Source organism: Nycticebus coucang, chromosome 17 (genome assembly GCF_027406575.1).
Source record: "Nycticebus coucang isolate mNycCou1 chromosome 17, mNycCou1.pri, whole genome shotgun sequence".
In the NCBI taxonomy this organism is placed as follows: domain Eukaryota; kingdom Metazoa; phylum Chordata; class Mammalia; order Primates; family Lorisidae; genus Nycticebus; species Nycticebus coucang.
In genome coordinates, this window is record NC_069796.1 from 86,373,436 (window position 1) to 86,391,894 (window position 18,459).

The 18,459-nt window shown below is 51.7% G+C and overlaps 1 protein-coding gene across 6 annotated transcripts in view; it reads right to left on the reverse strand.

The window, feature by feature from the left end:
• SORCS2 (sortilin related VPS10 domain containing receptor 2) overlaps window positions 1-18,459 on the reverse strand; it is a 528,424-nt gene that overhangs the window by 79,789 nt on the left and 430,176 nt on the right. For all 6 annotated transcript variants that reach the window (XM_053566734.1, XM_053566733.1, XM_053566738.1 and 3 more), the window contains exons 6-9: window positions 17,988-18,052; window positions 15,098-15,216; window positions 10,770-10,859; window positions 951-1,130 (exon numbers count right to left, since the gene is read on the reverse strand). In XM_053566734.1, the coding sequence (XP_053422709.1) occupies window positions 951-1,130; window positions 10,770-10,859; window positions 15,098-15,216; window positions 17,988-18,052 (454 nt within the window). The remainder of the gene's footprint in view (window positions 1-950; window positions 1,131-10,769; window positions 10,860-15,097; window positions 15,217-17,987; window positions 18,053-18,459) is intronic.

Consider the following 18,459-nt stretch of genomic DNA (forward strand, 5'->3'; position numbering starts at 1 on the left):
ACCTGCGGGTCCTCCTCAGAGGCTCTGCAGGACAGGGTCTTTGGGTGGAGAGGGGTCCTTGCCTCAGGCAGAAGGGCCACATGCAGGGTAGCTTTCAGCAAGCAGCAATTGTCCAGCTGGGGAAGTGACCTGACAAATGGGCTCGTGTTGTAAACACACGACTCCATTCATTACTTTCCCGGGGACAGTTGTGCCGTGCTGCTCCTGACAGGGGAGAGAGGAATGCTGAAGCCCTGCTGCTCTGTCTGGGAGGTGCCTTCTACTCACAAGCCAACCTCAATGTCTGCCGAAGGCTCCGCTGGCCACCCGTGAGACACCCTCCCCTGCTGTGGCAGGGACAAGTGGCCACCAGGTGACAGCAAGGAACTCGGCTTGTCCCTTCTCAATACCTATCACCTTCCTGCTGCCCAATGGTGTAGGAGGGCATCCCTCCCACCTGGGGACTTCCCAAGGAAGGACACTCAGGAAGAACTTGGGGGTGAATGGGAGGGGGTCCCCAGAGTTAGGGCCCAGTTTGGAGCAGACAGACCTGGGCTGGTTCTGGGTTTCCTGCTTATGTCCAGGTCTGCCTGGGCATCCTCAGTCTCCTGACTTGTAAATGGGCTCAAGGGTCTCCCACCCTGGCTATTGTGTCAATAAGAACAAAGGAGATGGCCTGTGAGTAGCTTGGTCCAGGCAGGGTTGCCAGGTGTGTGACAGGATGTGGGTGAAGTTTGAGCGGAAAAGAGGTGGTGTTGTGCCTGGGGCGCTCAGCGGCAGGGCCCTGGGAAGAGCTTGTTTTCTTTCTCACTCTAAAAGCACCCACAGAATGTCCTCTTGGCCTGCAGAGCTGGACACATCTGGCCTTTCAGAGAAGATGTTTGCAGGCAGAGCCATAGCATGAGGGACTGGAGAGAGAGGCAGATCCAGCAGACCTGGCCCATGCTCACGCCCACGCCCAGCGGGCGCACCTCGAGGATATCGATGACCACGCTCTCCTCAGCCTGCCGCGAGCTGCGCACGTTCTGCAGCACCAGCGCGTAGCGCACGCCACGCGCGTCCGACTGGTACAGGTTGTAGGTGTCCACCTGGTACCACTCCTGCACTGCCACGAACACCTGGTTCTCGTCTGTGCTGATGATTTGCAGGTCCTGGGGGGACAGGGGCGGGTGCAGGGTCAGAGACAGGTGGCAGAGGGAGCAACAGGGAGCTGGCGACAGAGTTATGCTACCTCCCTGGGCCTCCATTTGCACACCTCTAAAATGGGGCTGACGCTGGGACCCTCTGTACCCAGTGTGGGAAGGTGGCTGGGGCACCTCCTCCTCCTGGTCTGTCACTGGGCATCTGTCCCCCTGACTAGCAGTGGGAGGAGGCATTCTTCCTCCACGCACCCCCAGATGGGATGGTCAGAGTGACTCGGGTGAGAGCTGGGTACCCCCATCAACAATGTCGGGGAGCCATCAGCTCCTTCACTCATTCCCCACATATTTGTTAGGCACCTATGATATGCCAGGCTCATTTTAGGCACTGGGATATTGCGGGGAATCAGACATTGTCCTTACCCTTTTGCAACGAGTGTCAGGCAGGGAGAAAGTCTTGGATCAATATACTCGAGCTTCAGGCCCCAGGTGGTGGGTATACAATCTGATACTCAAGCTGCAGTCTGGCCACCGTTGTCTGTGCCAGCCCCAAGGCAGCTCTGGCCCCAGGATCACCTTGGCTTCTTGTTTCCTTCTGTCCCCTAGCTGTGTGGGAGCCACGTGGAGTGGCATCCAAACAGGACCACTTGTAAGCCGTCATGAGCTTTTCTCCTGCAGCCTCTATGACTTTGCCTTCCATCACCTGGGAACTTGTATTGCCCTTCTGACAATATAGCTGTGAAAATACAGGAGCTGAGGACACTGCCGGCCGCCTGGCTGGGGCAGTCTGGGATGGTCTCACTCTACACTTGCTCAGCTCAGGGAAGGATCATCATTTTTCTGTGACGTAACAGACCAAGTCCCTACTCTGCCGGGTGGAGTGTGGTCGTCAGCAGGGGGTGAGTGAGCAGCTTCCCGGCAGGTTGCTCAGGGCTGGACTCCTGGGCGCTCAGGCTGGACCCTGCCTCTCACTGCCTGCCTGTCCCCTGTGCTACGCAGCCTTGAAGGGCTCCAGAAGAGGTGTGATGTTGGGAAGCACTGACCATGCACCCCTCAGAGAGGGATGGGGCCTCTGTCTGTAAACATGATCCAACACACAGAAACAACTGGAACCAAGACTCACACAGCCGAGCAAGGAACACAGGAGAGGACCAGGGCTTGGTGGGTGGGTCCCATCTGTGTGATGGGATGACAGAGTGACATGTGTGAGTGAGGTGCCTACAGCCAGCAGGCTTGTCACTGCTCTTCTCTCCTGCCTCGGCACTCTGCCCCCATTTATCGGTAATTCTGCTGCCCCACCAGGGTGGGCCTGTCTGCTGGTCCACGCCATGCAGAGACTCGGACCCTGCAGTCAGGTTGCCCTGAATGGGCAACTGACTGGGAGGTTGGGGAGAAGGGCTGACTGGCATCACCTGCATAACCCATGTTCAGGATTTACAATTATTGCATTAATTCATTCATTTTGACTACGTTTCCTCTGTGCCCGGGTAAATACACTGCGGAAGTGGTTTTGAAAATCTAGGAAACCAAGAAAAATGTATAAAGTGTCTCAAAGTTACTTTCACTGCCATCCTAAAGACCTTTTTAAATTTTCACTGGCATGCGATACGAATCAATCCCATCAGGGTGACTGAGGCGTCCATCACCCCAGGTATTTAGGAACATTCCAATTCCACTCTTAAAGCACACCCTCACTGTTGATGATAGTTACCTAGATTTTCAGTCCACCTAATTATCCCCTGTATTTCTGCACTCATCAACCATCCCCACTTTATCCCCTCTCCCTGCCCCCCTCCCCAGCCTCTGGTAACCATCCATCTACTGTCTGCTTCCAGAAGTAACAGGTTTAATATTCAGCTTCCACTTGTGAGTGAGAACATGGGAGACCTGTCTTTCTGTGCTTGGCTTTTCTCACTTCGTATAACGTTCTTCTGTTCCACCCATGTTGTTGCAAATGGCAAGATTTCCTTCTCTGTTGTGGCCGTGTAATATTCCACTGTGTCTATAAGTCACCATTTCTTTATCCATTGATGGACAAGAGGCTGATTCCATATCTTGACTACTGTGACTCGTGCTGCAATAAAGATGGGGGTACAGACGCCCAATTCCCTTATTTTGTGTATATATATGTGTATCAGTGAATAGGGCACCAACCCCATGTACTGGGAGTGGCAGGTTCAACCCCAGCCCCGGCCAAACTGCAACAAAAAATAGCTGGGCATTATGGCCGGTGCCTATGGTCCCAGCTACTCAGGAGGCTGAGGCAAGAGAACCACCTAAGCCCAAGAGCTGGAGGTTGCTGTGAGCTGTGACACCACAGCACTCTACTGAGGGCAACAAAGTGAAACTCTGTCTCTTAAAAAAAAAAATACTTGCTGATTATAGAGTTACAAATAATAGGAAGTTTTTGCTTATTGTTACTTTTTTTTCCTATTTATTTGAGATAAGAAACAGAAACTTTTTTGGCATCATTTTTAAACAAAAGACGTAAGAAACATTTACACATACGGATTCATCTCTTGGTTCTCTATTCTGTTCCAGACATCTACCTCTCTGTTTTTGTGCCAGTACCATGCTGTTTTGATCACTATGGATTTATAGTACAGTCTGAGGTCTGGTAGAGTGATTTCTCCTGCTTTGTTTTTATTTCTGAGTAATGTCTTGGCTATTTGAGTTTTTTTCTGACTCCATATAAAATGATGTATTATTTTTTCGAGATCTTTAAAGTATGACAATGGAGCTTTAATAGGGATTGCATTAAAATTGTATATTGCTTTGGGTAGTATAGACATTTTAACAATGTTGATTTTTCCAAGCCATGAGCATGGTATGTTTTTCCATTTGTTAACATCTTCAGTTAATTCTTTTCTTAGAGTTTCATAGTTCTCTTTATAGAGATCTTTCATGTCCTTTGTTAGATAAACTTCCAAATATTTCATCTTCTTTGGCACTACTGTAAATGGAATAGAGTCCTCGATTGTTTTTTCAGCTTGGCTATTGTTGGTATCTAAAGGCTACAGATTTATGGCTGTTGATTTTGTATCCTGAGACATTGCTGTATTCTTTGATCACTTCTAAGAGTTTTGTAGTAGAATGGAATCCCTGGTGTTTTCCAGATATACAATCATATCGTCTGTATATGTGATTGTATATCATTGTATGGCTGGAGAAATATGTGGAAGGAAACACCAAGGTTGCCAGTATTTGTCACCAGGTCAAACTAAGTTTGCAAAAAAACCCAAAACAAAACAAGAACAAAAAAAGGCAACTGAAATAAGATAGAAGCTCATTTCTCTCCTATGTAAAGGGAATCTGGAAGTAGACATTCCAGTGGATGTGCCACAAAGTCACCAGGACAGAGGGTCTTTCCAGGTCACCACTCCCTGTCCCAGGATTTGGCCCTTGTCCTCATGGTCTAAGATGAGTGCTGGCACTCAAGCATCATACTGACATGTGAGGCAACAGAGAGGAGGGGAAGAAAGGAGCCTTTTAATAAAGGGCTCTACGGAGTTGCACAGGGCAATTCCATTCGCAGCTCATTGGCCAGATGCTAGAACATGACCACATGTAGCTGCAAGGGAAGCTGGGAAATGCAGCCTTTCAGTGGCAAACAAGGTACCAGCTAAAGTTTGGTGTTAGGTAAACTAGACTGAAGGGGCAGACGTCTCCACGAGTTTCCCAAAGGAAACAAGGCAGGCAAGGAAAGGAGGAATAAAGAGGCAAGCGGGGGGAAATGGTATTATCCATGTATAGAAGACTGTATATTATATTGTATCATAAGATCATATATTATATTTATACTACATTGCATTATAATACATACATATTGTTCTGTTAGTTGCAGAGAGTACATTTTGAAGGAGCAATTTTGGAAAAGTTTAAAAACATTCGTAGTAGACATGACGGGGGAAATTTCTGCATAGATGTTTATATAGAATTCATGGCACGCCCTTTTGGACAGCTACAGGAGCTGCGATGTCAAAATGCTTTTGGCACTTTGAATTTGTCAGCTCACAGCGTGCTGGCCTTCAGGGCTCCCGATGAGCAGTCTGTTGATAATCTTACTATTGCTTATATGTGACAAGTCACTTCTCTCTTGTGGCTTTCAAGATTCTCTCTTTGTCTCTGTCATTTCACAGGTTGACTGCGTGTCTTGGTGTGGGTCTCCCTGTGTTTATTCTGATTGGGGTTTGTTAAGTTTTAGATACTTATATTCATATCCTTAATCAATTTGGGGAAATTTTTAGCGATCATTTATTCAAATGATCTCTCTGGCCTATCTCTCTTCTTTTCCTTCTGGAATCACCACAATGCATATGTTGATCTGCCTGACAACATCCAAAAGGTCCCTTAGACTCTATTCACTTTTATTTGATCTTTTTTTTTTTCTTTATTGTTGGGGATTCGTTAAGGGTACAATAAGCCAGGTTACACTGATTGCATTTGTTAGGTAAAGTCCCTCTTGCAATCATGTCTTGTCCCCAGAAGGTGTGGCACACACCAAGGCCCCACCCCTCTCCCTCCTTCCCTCTCTCTGCTTTTCCTCCCCCCTCCATGATCTTAATTGTCATTAATTGTCCTCATATCAAAATTGAGTACATAGGATTCATGCTTCTCCATTCTTGTGATGCTTTACTAAGAATAATGTCTTCCACTTCCATCCAGGTTAATACGAAACTTTTTTTTTCCTCTCTGTTTCCTTGACTTGATAATTTCAATTGCCTTAACTTTAAGGTCCCTGATTCTTTCTTCTGACTTTCAAATCTGCTTTTGAATCCCTCTCATGAACTTTTCAATTCTTCTTTTTGGGCTCTAGAATTTCTTTCTTTTTTTTTTTTTTGTACAGACACTGTCTCACTTTGTCACCCTCAGTAGAGTGCTATGGCATCACAGCTCACAGCAACCTCCAGCTCTTGGGCTTAGGCGATTCTCTTGCCTCAGCCTCCCGAGTAGCTGGGACTACAGGCATCTGCCACAAAGCCTGGCTATTTTTTGTTGTTGTTGCTGTTTGGCCGGGGTCAGGTTTGAACCTGCCACCCTTGGCATATGGGACCGATGCCCTTCTCACTGAGCTACAGGTGCTGCCGGGCTCTAGAATTTCTTTTCGGTTCCTTTTTATGTTTCTCATCACTTTATTACCATTTCCATTTTGTCCACATATGATTTTCTTGTTCTGTCCATGTTTCTCTTTAGTTCTTTGATCACCTTTGAGACTGCGCATTACAGTGTTCTCTAGTAGGTCTGACACCTGGTCTTTCTCAGGGAAGGTTTCTGTTGATTTTTTTTTTCTTGGAATGCATCCTACCTTCCTGTTTTCTGTGTGTGTGCCTCATAACTTCTTTTATATTAAAAACTGAACGTTTTAATCTAATGTCCAATTCTATAGTAACTCTGAGAATTCGATTGCCCCCTTTCTGCAGAGTTTGCCCTTTCCTGCTTTGATTTCTGATTGCTGTAGGTTGTCTCTGTACCCAGGGTCGCCTGACCTGTAAATTTAAGGTCTGAGGTCTTTTCTGAGCTGCACTTCCCCTTGGCCTGCCTGGTCGCTTTCTCAGTTCTCCACGTCCAGCAGAACCTCCACGGTTGACCACCTCCCTTCCCTGACCACCTTCTGAAGTTGCCTAATTACACATGTACTTGATGGAAGTTCCTTATGGTGACTACCCCCTTATTTTGAGTGTTACAGTCCTTTGGGTGGTCAACTTGCAGAGGTTCTACTCTATGTGGTTGCTTTTAAGGCACTAGTCCCTAAATGTCTGGCTCCTGCAGGGGGAACTAAAAGGGGGAAAAATAGGCTCCAGTCCATTAAATCCCCTGGAAGCCCCTTCAGGTTGTGATGATTGTGATGACAGCTGCCCATCTGGGTGTCTCCACCTCCACAATCAGATCACAGCAATCAGAAATCACAGCACAGACCCCAGTACTTGCAGGATGAGGCTCTCACTGCCCACCTGGCTCCTGCAAGCTGTGCACAGGCTGCCCCAGAAATACAGCACACGTGCCTGTCACAGCATGAGGGGTGGGGGTGGGCAGCCTTCACCAGGCCAAGAGCTATAATTTTTTTAGACACCTACAGGAGCTGTGATGTCAAAATTAACCTTGATATACCATCTAGGCCTTCACTGCAAGACTTTGAATAGACTTCAGAGTTCCAGAATAGTTGCAGGGGACAGAGTCTGCAATTGGATTGCTGTCTAGGTGGGGAGATTTCCTCCTCTGCCATATTCCCTGGTGTCACTTCCTCCTTTATTCTTACGGTTTGTGAATACTAATTTACTTTAAATACATTTCTTCCAAATACAGGAATATTTTACTTTAAGTTTGCATTTACCATTCTTATGCACGTTTTGATATAACTGATAATTATTTAGATTTTTCTTCTCTTGTGTTTATAGATTTGACCTATATTTTCCCTCTGTCAAGAAACCTTTTTAGATAAAATCATTATAAGTAAACAATTCGAGCCAAGGATACCACTAAATATAAGAAATGTTGTTTACCCTTCATAGTTTTCACAGATAGGTAAATTTAAACACCAGAATGGTATCATTTATATCCTATCACACAGAAGAAAAATAGAAAAAAAAATGATAAAACACAAACTCTGATAAAGCTGTGTTGAAACTGATCTGCTCTAACTTTGTCGGTGGGAGGGTGGGACTCTTCTAGAAAGCAACTAAGCTACACAAATATTTATATCCTTTGTCTCAAAGTTCTTCCAAGACTTTAACTAAGTTAAAAATACCTGCAGGCACAAATATATTCATTGCAGCACTGTTTATAATTATGAAAAATGGAAACAACCCAAATGTTCAAATAAGAAGAGCATGGCTTAACCAGACAAGGTACAGGCTTCTCAACTGAAAGTTCGGAGGCATTGAGGCCGGATATCACGTATCATTCTAGGTCTCAGGCGGCACGGTCCTGTGAGAGCAGGCTGCACAGGGAGTACCTGCTTGTGATTAGGCTACAGGAAAGTCACCTTGGCACATGACCAAGGGCTGCAGGGTAGGGACATAAACAGAGACAGAACAGATGAGAGAGGGAGGGTTGTGGGGGAGCCCCCTACAGCTTCAATTTCTATTGTTTTCACGATGTTGCTTAGGCAATTAAAAAAAGAAAAAGAAGGGCGGCGCCTGTGGCTCAGTGAGTAGGGCGCCGGCCCCATATGCCAAGGGTGGCAGGTTCAAACCCAGCCCCGGCCAAACTGCAACAAAAAAATAGCCGGGCCTTGTGGCGGGCGCCTGTAGTCCCAGCTGCTCGGGAGGCTGAGGCAAGAGAATCGCGTAAGCCCAAGAGTTAGAGGTTGCTATGAGCCGTGTGACGCCACGGCACTGTACCCGAGGGCGGTACAGTGAGACTCTGTCTCTCCAAAAAAAAAAAAAAAGAAAGAAAAAGAAAAAGAAAAAAAGTTGGGGATGGCTTAGGGGTGGGAAACAAGCAAGAGTTACAAATTCACCGTAAACAACAAAATCTGATTAGGAAACTCCATCAGCCAGTCCTGCAGGTTGATGAAGAGCAACCCTGGGTTGGGGTGCTCTCCTGAACTGGGTGAAGCTCTCAGCAGCACAAGCTGTGGTCCAAGAGACCCCACAGGGGTCTGGGGTCCCTGTTTCCTGGACAGCAATCCAACTCTCACATCGTCCCCAACTGCCTGTCACTGGTCCTGGGCATGGACCCTGAGCTAGGACCCTCAGAGGCATTGCAAATACCACCTGCTCTGGACCCCTCCCTGGTCTTCCCTGTAGACTGAATGACATGAAGCTGTGTCTGTCATTTCTGTTGCCCAACTATGACACTGGGACGAACCTTTTATTAGAGCTTCACGATTCTTTTCAATGACCTCCAGTGTCCATAGAAATGGGGGGAGAAGGAAGCTTGGGGGAGATGCACACTGCTGTCGGCTCCCATGACGCCTCCTACAAAGCTCACTGCCGACTTTGAGAAAACACACAGTGACAACACGTCTGCAGACAGGGAAGCCATTACTCAGAGTCGCAGACATCCTGACTTGCAGCCATAGGCTCTAGTGAGGAAACAATCTGACCTCTGGTCCAGCTATTCCCATGCCCATTACCAGAGGGGGACAGGAAGGACCAACTCCCAGCTCTGCACCTCCCTCTGCAACGCAGGAGGGTCCTGATGCCACAGTCCCTAAGGCTGAGGGAAAGCCTCTCACATGCGTCTAAAACAGTCCCTTTTCCCTGGGATGCCAACTCCCTTCGCCTGAAATGAAACCATTAGCTTTCAATCTGCTCCGCCAAGCCCGAAGTTAATATAGAAAGTTTGTTCCATTTCTTTTTTTTCTTTTCCTTTTTGTTTTTTAGTAGAAGTTTTAAGAAGGCCTCCTGGACTTTTCCTATCTCTGGTTCAGGAGAGCTCTGCTGGTGACGGCACAGAAGCTCACGTGCCAAGGACTTTACAACAATCCACAGTCCACGGGCTTGGAGGACCAGTGCAGTGCTGTCCTCTCCTCCACCCACACTGCCCCCGAAGGCTTTGCTCATGTTCAGCCCTCCACGGAACTGCTTCTCCCCTACCCTTCCCAAAGCCACTCTATTCCCTTTGGGCTTCAGATGAAATGTCCCCTCTAGGATACGTACACACTAAACCAGTCACACTCCACGCATACGCGCACACGTGTCCTCCATTACTCTCCGCCTCTCGTCCCCTTCACAGCACAATCACAGCTGGCGATTATTTCGTAGACGTTCCGTCTCCTTGATCTTCTGCTGTTCTCTATCTCAACACCCTACAGGAGCAGCACCCCCGCCCCCATCCTCAGCTGTAGCATCACCTCACAGCACAGTTTCTAGGTTATAGTCGGTGCTCAATAAATAGGTGTGCAGGCAGGGGTGGCTCAGTCTGTGTTTCTAAATTACGCATGTAGGATAGCGATGTGCAAAGCACAGCCTTGGAATGTTCCCTGGCAGGGAATGTGGCATGAGGCGGGGCTGACTCCCCCAGGCCTGGGTTTGAGACCTGCTTTTGTTTCTAACTGGCTGTGTGATCTCAAACAGGCTCCTTTAGTCTCTCTGAACTTCTATCACCCACCTCTGTCAAGTGGGAGTAACACATGAGCAGAGTCAGGAGGATGGAGCTCAAAGGCAGGGCCAGGGGCAGGGCTAGGGCAGATCTCTCTTAAGATCCCCCTTGCCCAGGCTAGGGGAAGGACATAACATTAATTAAACACCCACTGTGTGCCAGGCACCATACCAGGTAGCTGGAATGCAGAGGTGCATGAAACAGAAACAGAAATTGTCCCTACCCCTGGCAAGAGAAGGAGACAGGGGCAGAAGCAGGGGTCCCCAGCACCCTGGGCATCAGGAAGAAGGGTGGGATGAGAACAGAAAACTAAAGCCCAAACCAGCTTGGAGGGGCAGTGGTGAGCGACACTTCTCCTGAAATGATATGTGCGAGATTCTGGTGAAAGACAAACCAGGCAAAGGGCAGGGCTTGGCAGAGGCCCTAAAACAGGTGGAGGCTGGAAGGGGCTGCATTGGCTGGAATGGAGGGTGTGGGGGGAGAGCGTTCGGAGGAGTATGGCCACACTTGTCCTGGGCCCTTCTGACCCGGGGCCACCGAGCACCTCCACACCCATAGGCGTGGGATCTGGCCACAGGGCCAGGCTGCGCGGGCAGCCACTCCTACCTTTGGCAATGCATACTTCGGCAGCTTCATCAGCACAAATTCATTGCGACGATAGGAGACATAGTATTTGGTCCGATTTGCTGACGTTGCCTAACAGGAGGAAAGAAACACATTTTAAAGGGGCTTCCCTTCCTGTCAAGTCAGATTCTCATGAATGAAACCCTACCCATTGCAGTCAGCTGATGAAGATGCCCTTTAACTTTTACCTCTTCTGCTTGAACTGGACAGACTCCTATTCATCTTTCAAAGCCCCATATTAAAGGCCTTTCCTCCGGAAGTCGTCCTCCACTTCCTACAGTTAGAACTAACCACTTTCCCGTGCTCTCAGGATTCCCCTACATCCAAGTTAGGGAATACGATGGAGAAAGTTCGGTTGCCCAGACCTTTTTAAAAGGGCACTTTGATGAGCTACTGGGTGGAAGAGGAGACAGGCCAAAGATAAATTAAAGTCACAAGTCACAAAAAGTACCACCAAACCACTAGGTATCATAAGCAAAGCCAGAGATAACACTTCCTGAGCACTGCTGTGTGGCCAGGGGGCTTTGGCCTGGGCAGTTCATTTGATCCCATAAGAAACAGGGGAAACAGTGGCACAGAGCTCGAACAACTTGTCTCCTAGACAGTAGAAGAGCCAGGAGGAGAGGGGCTCCTGCTCTTCAGGGGACAAGGGAAGATGGTAGGACAGGGGAAGGAGTAGGCGCTGGCTAGAGGGAGGGGAGAGGGTGGAGGCTCCGAGGGGACAGTTGCCTGCAGCTGCCAAGTCTCACTATGTGTGTGTGGGTGTGCTGTGAGTGAGACTGCCTTTCGCGTGTGTTCTCCACGTGCGTCATGTGGACATGTGTGCGGATCATACAGGAACACGTGTGTGCACGTGTGTGTCCTGTGTGTGGGCGCATGCATTAGTGTGCACTGGCAACGTGGTGCAGTGCTTAAGAGCACAGATGCGGTCTGGGTTCAGATTCTAGCTCTGGCCCTTACATACATATAAGCCACAGGGCCTTGGCGAGTAAAATGGGATGACAGTGTCAGAGCCCATCTGATGAGTGGGGGTAGGAACTAGCATCTGGGACGTTGATTCCCCGTAGGACTCACAAGGGTGTTGCAGCGGTGACTGTTGCACACCAGCAAAATACACAGCAGGGGCCAACTGCATGCTGTTTGTGACAAAGTCTCTCTGGAAAATTCCACCTGTGAAGGGAGGGATTGTGAGGTCTGGGGGTGGCCTGGCCCTCTGTGGCTCCCACGCAAGCAGTGCTGTGATGCTGGACACACGGGGGACCTGAGAGCTCAGAGACAGAGCTCCTGCAGTGCGGGGGGCCCGCAGGCTTCCTGGAGGTGGCAGTGCTGCTGCTTAGGGGTTCAGGGGGATGCGGGGGACAGTGGCTGGGAGAAGCCTCTGCCCCATCTCAGAGCCACATCTGGTATCAGATGAGCTCCAGGGAGGGGGCAGGGCAAGACCAGGCTTGACCTACCTCCTTCCAGATATTTGTGTCTCTGCAGAGGGCACTGGGGAGCCTGAGCAGATGCTTAGCAGGTGAGGGGGTGCCCCGCTCCCCTGTCAGCAGCTGGTGTGAAGGACAAGGCCTTCTGTGGGGCACAGAGAAGGAATGAGGCCTTGGGGAACCCATGCCCTCCACGTCCATAGGCCGTGGGGGTGGGGCTCAGGCCAGTACCCTGGAGCCATCCGCCTGCGCTGCTGGCCGTGACGCACATGTGACTCTGCCTGGTGAACAGAGCTGGAGAGGCCCTCCAGGAATATCCTGAACATGAGAAAACCCTTGAACGTGTGAGCTACTCACGTCTTTTTTATGCCATCGCCTTCCCAGAATGACCAACCTGAAGCCTCTGTCCCAGCCAATGGGGCAGCAATCAACTGGTGAGAGCAAGGCTGGGACGTTTAACCCGAGCAGTGTCACCTGCGGGATCTGGCAGGGGCTATCCCCAGGAGTAAGCGCAGCTGACCCCTGCTGGAGGCCTTCCTGGTGGAAAGGGGCCGTCACACCTTTTGTACAGATTAGTAAACGGGCCCAGAGGTGGGTCCGGCTCTGATGAAATGCTCCTTCCAGATGGGGCCACTCTCCCTCTGAGCAGCTTCAGCAAAGGAGCTGGCTGAGCTGGCCAAGTGAGGGCCGCTCAGCACTTTGACTCCAGGACTTGTGGATAGGACATGGCTGTGTCCAATGCTAGGACCTCCCCAGGCCCTCAGTGGCTTTTGGAAGGGCCTAAGCACCTCTGCTAGACCAGTGTCCTGCTGAATCTTCACACAGGCAGTGGCTACCTCCTCTCTGGGCCTGCCTGTCCCAGGGCAGGGAGGGGGCTCCGGGCTTGCCTAGGGTGACCAGCTTATTGGTGGAGGGGCTGGACTCTCTGCTGACTCCCGAGCCAGTGCCCTTTCTGCCAAGGAAGACAGAACATGTGGCTGTGGGCAAAGGACAAAAGAGGAACCTGCTGTTCCCATCAGAAGGTGACTGGGGGCCTCCCACTCCAGCTCAAGAACAGGAGAGAAGAGGCAGGTCCCCGCTTCACATCTGGGGGCCACTGGCCTCAGAAGGGGAACTGCCCAGTTAGGAGCAGAGAAAGCTGGAGGGTCAACGGGTAAGGCAATTAGTTTTACTGAGCCTCAGTTTCATCTTCAGTAAAATGGGGCTGATACAAATACATGAAAGCCCATGATACGGCCATTTGTTTATGGGCATCTGTTACAGAGAAGGGGCTTGAGAGACACGCTGTCACAGAGGCCGGGAGGATGGACGAGGTGACCATGGAGTATCTCCCCTCTAAGATAGATACAGCAGGGCTACCCAGCACCAATATCTGTTCCCAGAGACAGAAACTCCCTTTAGGACGGAGGCACAATGGGTCTCAGAATCACAGAGGCCACAGGTCCTTGCTGCCACAGAGCAGCAGTCCCTGGACCCCCAGCCCTGCCCCTGCTGGGCAGTTTCACAGGCCCTGACACTCAGACTCACTTCCCATGCATTAGTGGGGAGGCAGGGCTGGGAGGGCGAGGCTTCCGCAGCTCAGCCCAGGCTTCTGGGTCTGCTGAGGACCAGGGCGGAAGGATGCCCAGGGTGGAAGAGCTTTTCCTTGCAGTTGTTGAGAAAGATAAAAACCAGGACATGACCAGACAGACCCAGTGGCCCCCATGGCCATGCCACAGGCTGAGCATTGAGCCTGATGTTGTTAGAGTTGTTCCCTCTCACTGAACGGAGGGGTGACCCCATCTCCTCAGCCCGGGGTGTGCTCCTGGGGTCTCAGCCTGGAGGATCTGACAGGCCAGACCATCTAATGTCTAGAAACCATTCTGCATGGCACATGGTCCCCGGCGGAGCCAACAGTCTTTGCTCTGATGCTCAGTGGGTACTTGGAACAGGTAGGGAGTGCAGACCTGAACAAGCCCCAGACTGCCTGCATCGGGTGCAGGGCCAACAGGAGTCAACAATGAAGAATCACACACAGGGCCTGGGCTGTGACAGGGAAGGCACCGGGCTGGGGATGCTCCGAGGAGGCAGCCTGTGGGCCTGAGGTGGAGGCAGAGGTCAGGCAAGACTTCCTGGAGGAGGTGGTGGGTGATTGTATTTTAGAAAAGGAGCAGGAATTAGGCAGTGGGGGGTAGGGAGTACAGGCATCCGGGTGCAGGAAACACAGGCAGATGCAGAGGGGCTGGACACGGGCAGGGCCACAGGTCAGGGCTGGGAGCTGGTAAGAGCCTCAGTCTGGCCAGCTTAATGGGGGCTGGGATGCCCACTGCCTGGTCCAGCCTTTAACTGGGCACATGCCAAGTATGGAGAGAGGAGCGGGTAAGGAAGTTGGGGACCACTGAGGGCCTTTGGGGAGGCAGCGCCCAGCAGCCACTCTCGAGGGGCTTTCTCAGTGGGGAATTTGGATTTATCTCACAGGTCCCAGAAGACAGAGCAGGGACCCGCCGATGGGAGCCAGAGGAAGCAATCTGGGGGCCAGAAGGAGCTAATGCCTTGAGCACTCCAGGAAAGGGCCAGGCTGTCTTGGGAGGGGGGTGAACCCTCCTCCACAGAGGTAATCAAGAAATTGGCTCAGACCACGTGGGTGCTGGGGGCAGTTCCACTAAATGGACTCAGGTTTGGGTCCCCTGCGGTGGGGAAGGTGCTGGCAGAGGGGAGGTGGAGCTGGCAGCAGCCCTGAGCCGCAGCGCTGGTGAGTGGGGGCTGTGGGGATACCTCCTGCCAACGCACACTTGAAAGTAAAATAGCAATTCTACCGCTTCCCTTCTGAGAGACTCCATTTCCCCCGAGTGCTGAGACACCATGTCACCCCTTGCCAATTTCCAGAAGCCCCAGAAGCAATCTCACCTTAAAGAAGATGTAATCGTCCTGCACGGTCAGAGAGCCGTGGTCAATGGGGTCTGCAAAGGGGGCCATCAGCGCCTTCTCAGAGCAGTTGTGGATCTGGCAGGTGATGTACCGAAAGCCTGCAGGATAGAAGCCCAGCCCCTTCAAGCTGCAGCCGCAGAGCGGCTCGGACACAGCCTCAGACAAGGCACTCCAACACCTCCGCTGGGCTTTGTGGATCTGGATTTTAAAGGGCTGACCCTGTGACAAAATCCGCTGCTGAGCGGGGCCGCCCTGGGCCAGGTGCACTCTGAGATGAGTCCTCTGACCTCAGGCAGGGGTTGGTGACCACCATCAGAGGGAGGGTCAGTGCGGGCAGCTCAGAGTGCCCTCACATGGCCGGCTCCTACACGCTCCTGGAGTTCCTGATCAGGGTCAGAGATGGGTGGGGACTCACATGGTCCTTCCCCCTCTAACTTTAAGCAAATGCTTCTGCCCTTTCCCTAGATATTTACAGCTGAGCAAAATCAAATGCGGGTTTTGCCTGCTGGCTGCTGTGTTTACAGTAAGTGCTTCTGTTTCCCCAGCTTTTTGGGTGCTCTGACTCATTGACAGGGTGGGGCTGGAGCTCCGGTGCCTTAAGGAAGCTCTTCTTTCCAGTTTAATCACAGGGACCAAAGCCTAGGAGACCAAAGGAAGGACACTGAGCCCACAGCACCTTTTGGTGGCCTGGCAATGTGAAGAGTGGTTAGAGGCAGGGGCTTAGGGGCCAGGAGCACGTGCACTCTGATTCTGACTCTGCAGTTTACAGTGGGGCGGGCTCAGCTTCTGGTTCCTCCACCTCACAATGGGATATACCTACCCTCAGGATGTCAGGAGGAGCCTGCCAGACAGTGGCACCCAACAGGCATGACGTTGGTCATGACCATGCCACTTCCAAGTCCCTCCCGTACCATGCCCATGTTCTAGTTAAGTGGCTGGTCACCCCCATGCTCAAAGCCTTTATTTCCCATAGTGGACCTGCCTGGCTGAAGACCTGGTGGAGAGCCTCGCCCAGGGCCAGACTGAGCCAGCACCCACAGACTCACCCACTCACACATCCAGGCTGCACTCACTCACCCCACCGTGGTCAGGCGCTCACTCTTCCAGGCCCAGTGCTGACAAGATGTACGAAAGTTGTGTGCTGGGTACAAAGTCCTGACCTATATCCTGGGTCTATTTCTGTGGGGCCCGATGAAGCTGCCTGGATGGAGTTACTGGGATGAACAATTGGCACCAGGGGCCTGTGCCAGCTGCTGCTCTGGAGAGGGGCAGACTGGCCACAGTCACTTGGTGGAGGGAGGGTAGGAGGGTCTTTGAGTCTCTGGCACGTGTTATTTTGTGACATTTTGCACCATGGGTCTACAGGAGGTGGTGGCTCTTGCACCTGGCTCAGAGCTTATTCATTTGTTTAGCAGCCCTGCTGGGGACACAGAGGTGAATCCATAGCCCCACCCAATGCTCCAAGGGCTCCAGGTCCCAGGGACCATGCTGAGCTGAGATGGGGGAGCCCAGAGCAGGGCCTGGTAGGTGGGCGGGAACAATGGGAAGGAACCCAGGAAGGGAAGGTGGGGGTGGAGAGCATTCCCAGCAGGGGCGAGGGGAGCTGTGAGCTCAACTAGGGAATGGCCTGAGTGGGCCAGGCTGACCAGAGGGGAGAGGTGGAGGGACCCCAGGCCCTGAGTGCTGGGCCACCATGCTTGACCAGACTTTATGCCCATGGGACTCCTGAGCTGGGGAGGCCAGGGAAGGGGGTTTCCAGTTTTAGAGGAGGCCCCACTCCTTGGCAAGTCAGTCCTGGGGCCCCTCACGCAGGGGTTGCAGCCGCTGGGAAGAGGCCCTTCCTCTCTTGGGGCAGCTACGGGAACTGCTGGGAGGAAGCGGACGTCCCTTATTCAGGGTTGGGACCTATTCATCGTGCTGGTGGGAGGCCGAGGTATCACTAGAGACTGGGGGTTGCTCTCACACTGCTTGTGAGGCCCAGGGATTCTGAATTTGGTGAAGTCTCCGGAGGTGTGTGGGGAGGATGGGGGCATACCCAGGTATGCCTGTGACCCCAGACAAACCTGGACCCTCTCTGTGACCCCAGACAAACCTGGACCCTCTCTGAGCTTTGTTCTCCTGGTTATCAAAATGGAAACTATAAGACCAGCAGCCCCACCTACCAGCAGCCCCACCTACCAGCAGCATGGCAGGGCCCAGTAAAGAAAGAGCCGAGGTTTAGACATGGTGAGTGGCTGTCACCCTCCAGCAGGTTCTGTCCCCTCCCGGGACGGCCCCATGCTGAATGACGTGAGTTCACTCATTTACTACCATTATCCCATTTTTTAGCTGAGCAGACTGAGGTAGGTTGCCCAGGATCCCACAGTAGGCCAGTGGCTGGACACAGATACCAGCACTTCTCTGCTAATAAGACTGGACCCTGCCTGTCACAGGTCTGGCCCTCACAGAGGACATTCTGTGCAGGAGACGCCTCCCACTTATCACTGCACCTTCCATCCTCCCAGCACAGGCCCTGGGCTCTATGTGACACCAGCTGGCTGGGTCAGTGTGCCCAGGCCCCTGTCCCTCCCATGCCCCTCTATGTGCCCAGCAAGCCAGGGTGGGGGCGGGGTGAGTGGGAAGCCCTCAGGGGTGGGCGGGACCAGGACAAATTGACCTCTTAATAGGTTTTTCCCCTGGAGCAGAGCCCTTGACTTCAATATCCCCGGCTGGAAAATAAGCACATTTAAAATTATGCTACATCCTAATACAGTGAGGTCAGCTTCACAGCGCAAGCTGCGAGGACGCACGATTGAACATAGCACTGCCAAGCCATGCTGGAAACAAGGGGACTCAGGGACACCTGGTGCCCACACCCTGCTAGGCTCACCTCCTCCAACGTCCTGGGCCTCCATGTGGACCAAGTCAGGGTCGGTGTCCACTCCAGACACAGCCCTGGAAGAGAAGACCGAGGTTGATGCTGGGAATAGAGCTGCTCTACCCATGGCAGCTCCTGCACCCCCGGGGGCCACATGGCCACTTTTGCTCTGTGGGTCCTGGGGACACCGTCTCCCCATGAGCCTCTGCTCCTGGGGCAGACGGAGCCTCTGCTTCTCCCTTATGGTGAAGCTGGCGTCCTTCCAGTCACGATACTGTTTATGAAAGACTTTCTCCTTCACAGCTTTTGTTTGTTTTTGATCATCAAAAGCATCTCAGGAGGCAGACAGGCCTGGAGCTGCCACCCTAGTTCTGTAAATAAAGAAACTGAGACTCAGAGGTACAAACTGATACACAGTCCCACAGCTCTAAGTGGCTGACCAGGATGTGAGCCAGGACCTGTCTCCGGACCCCTGCTCTGCCTC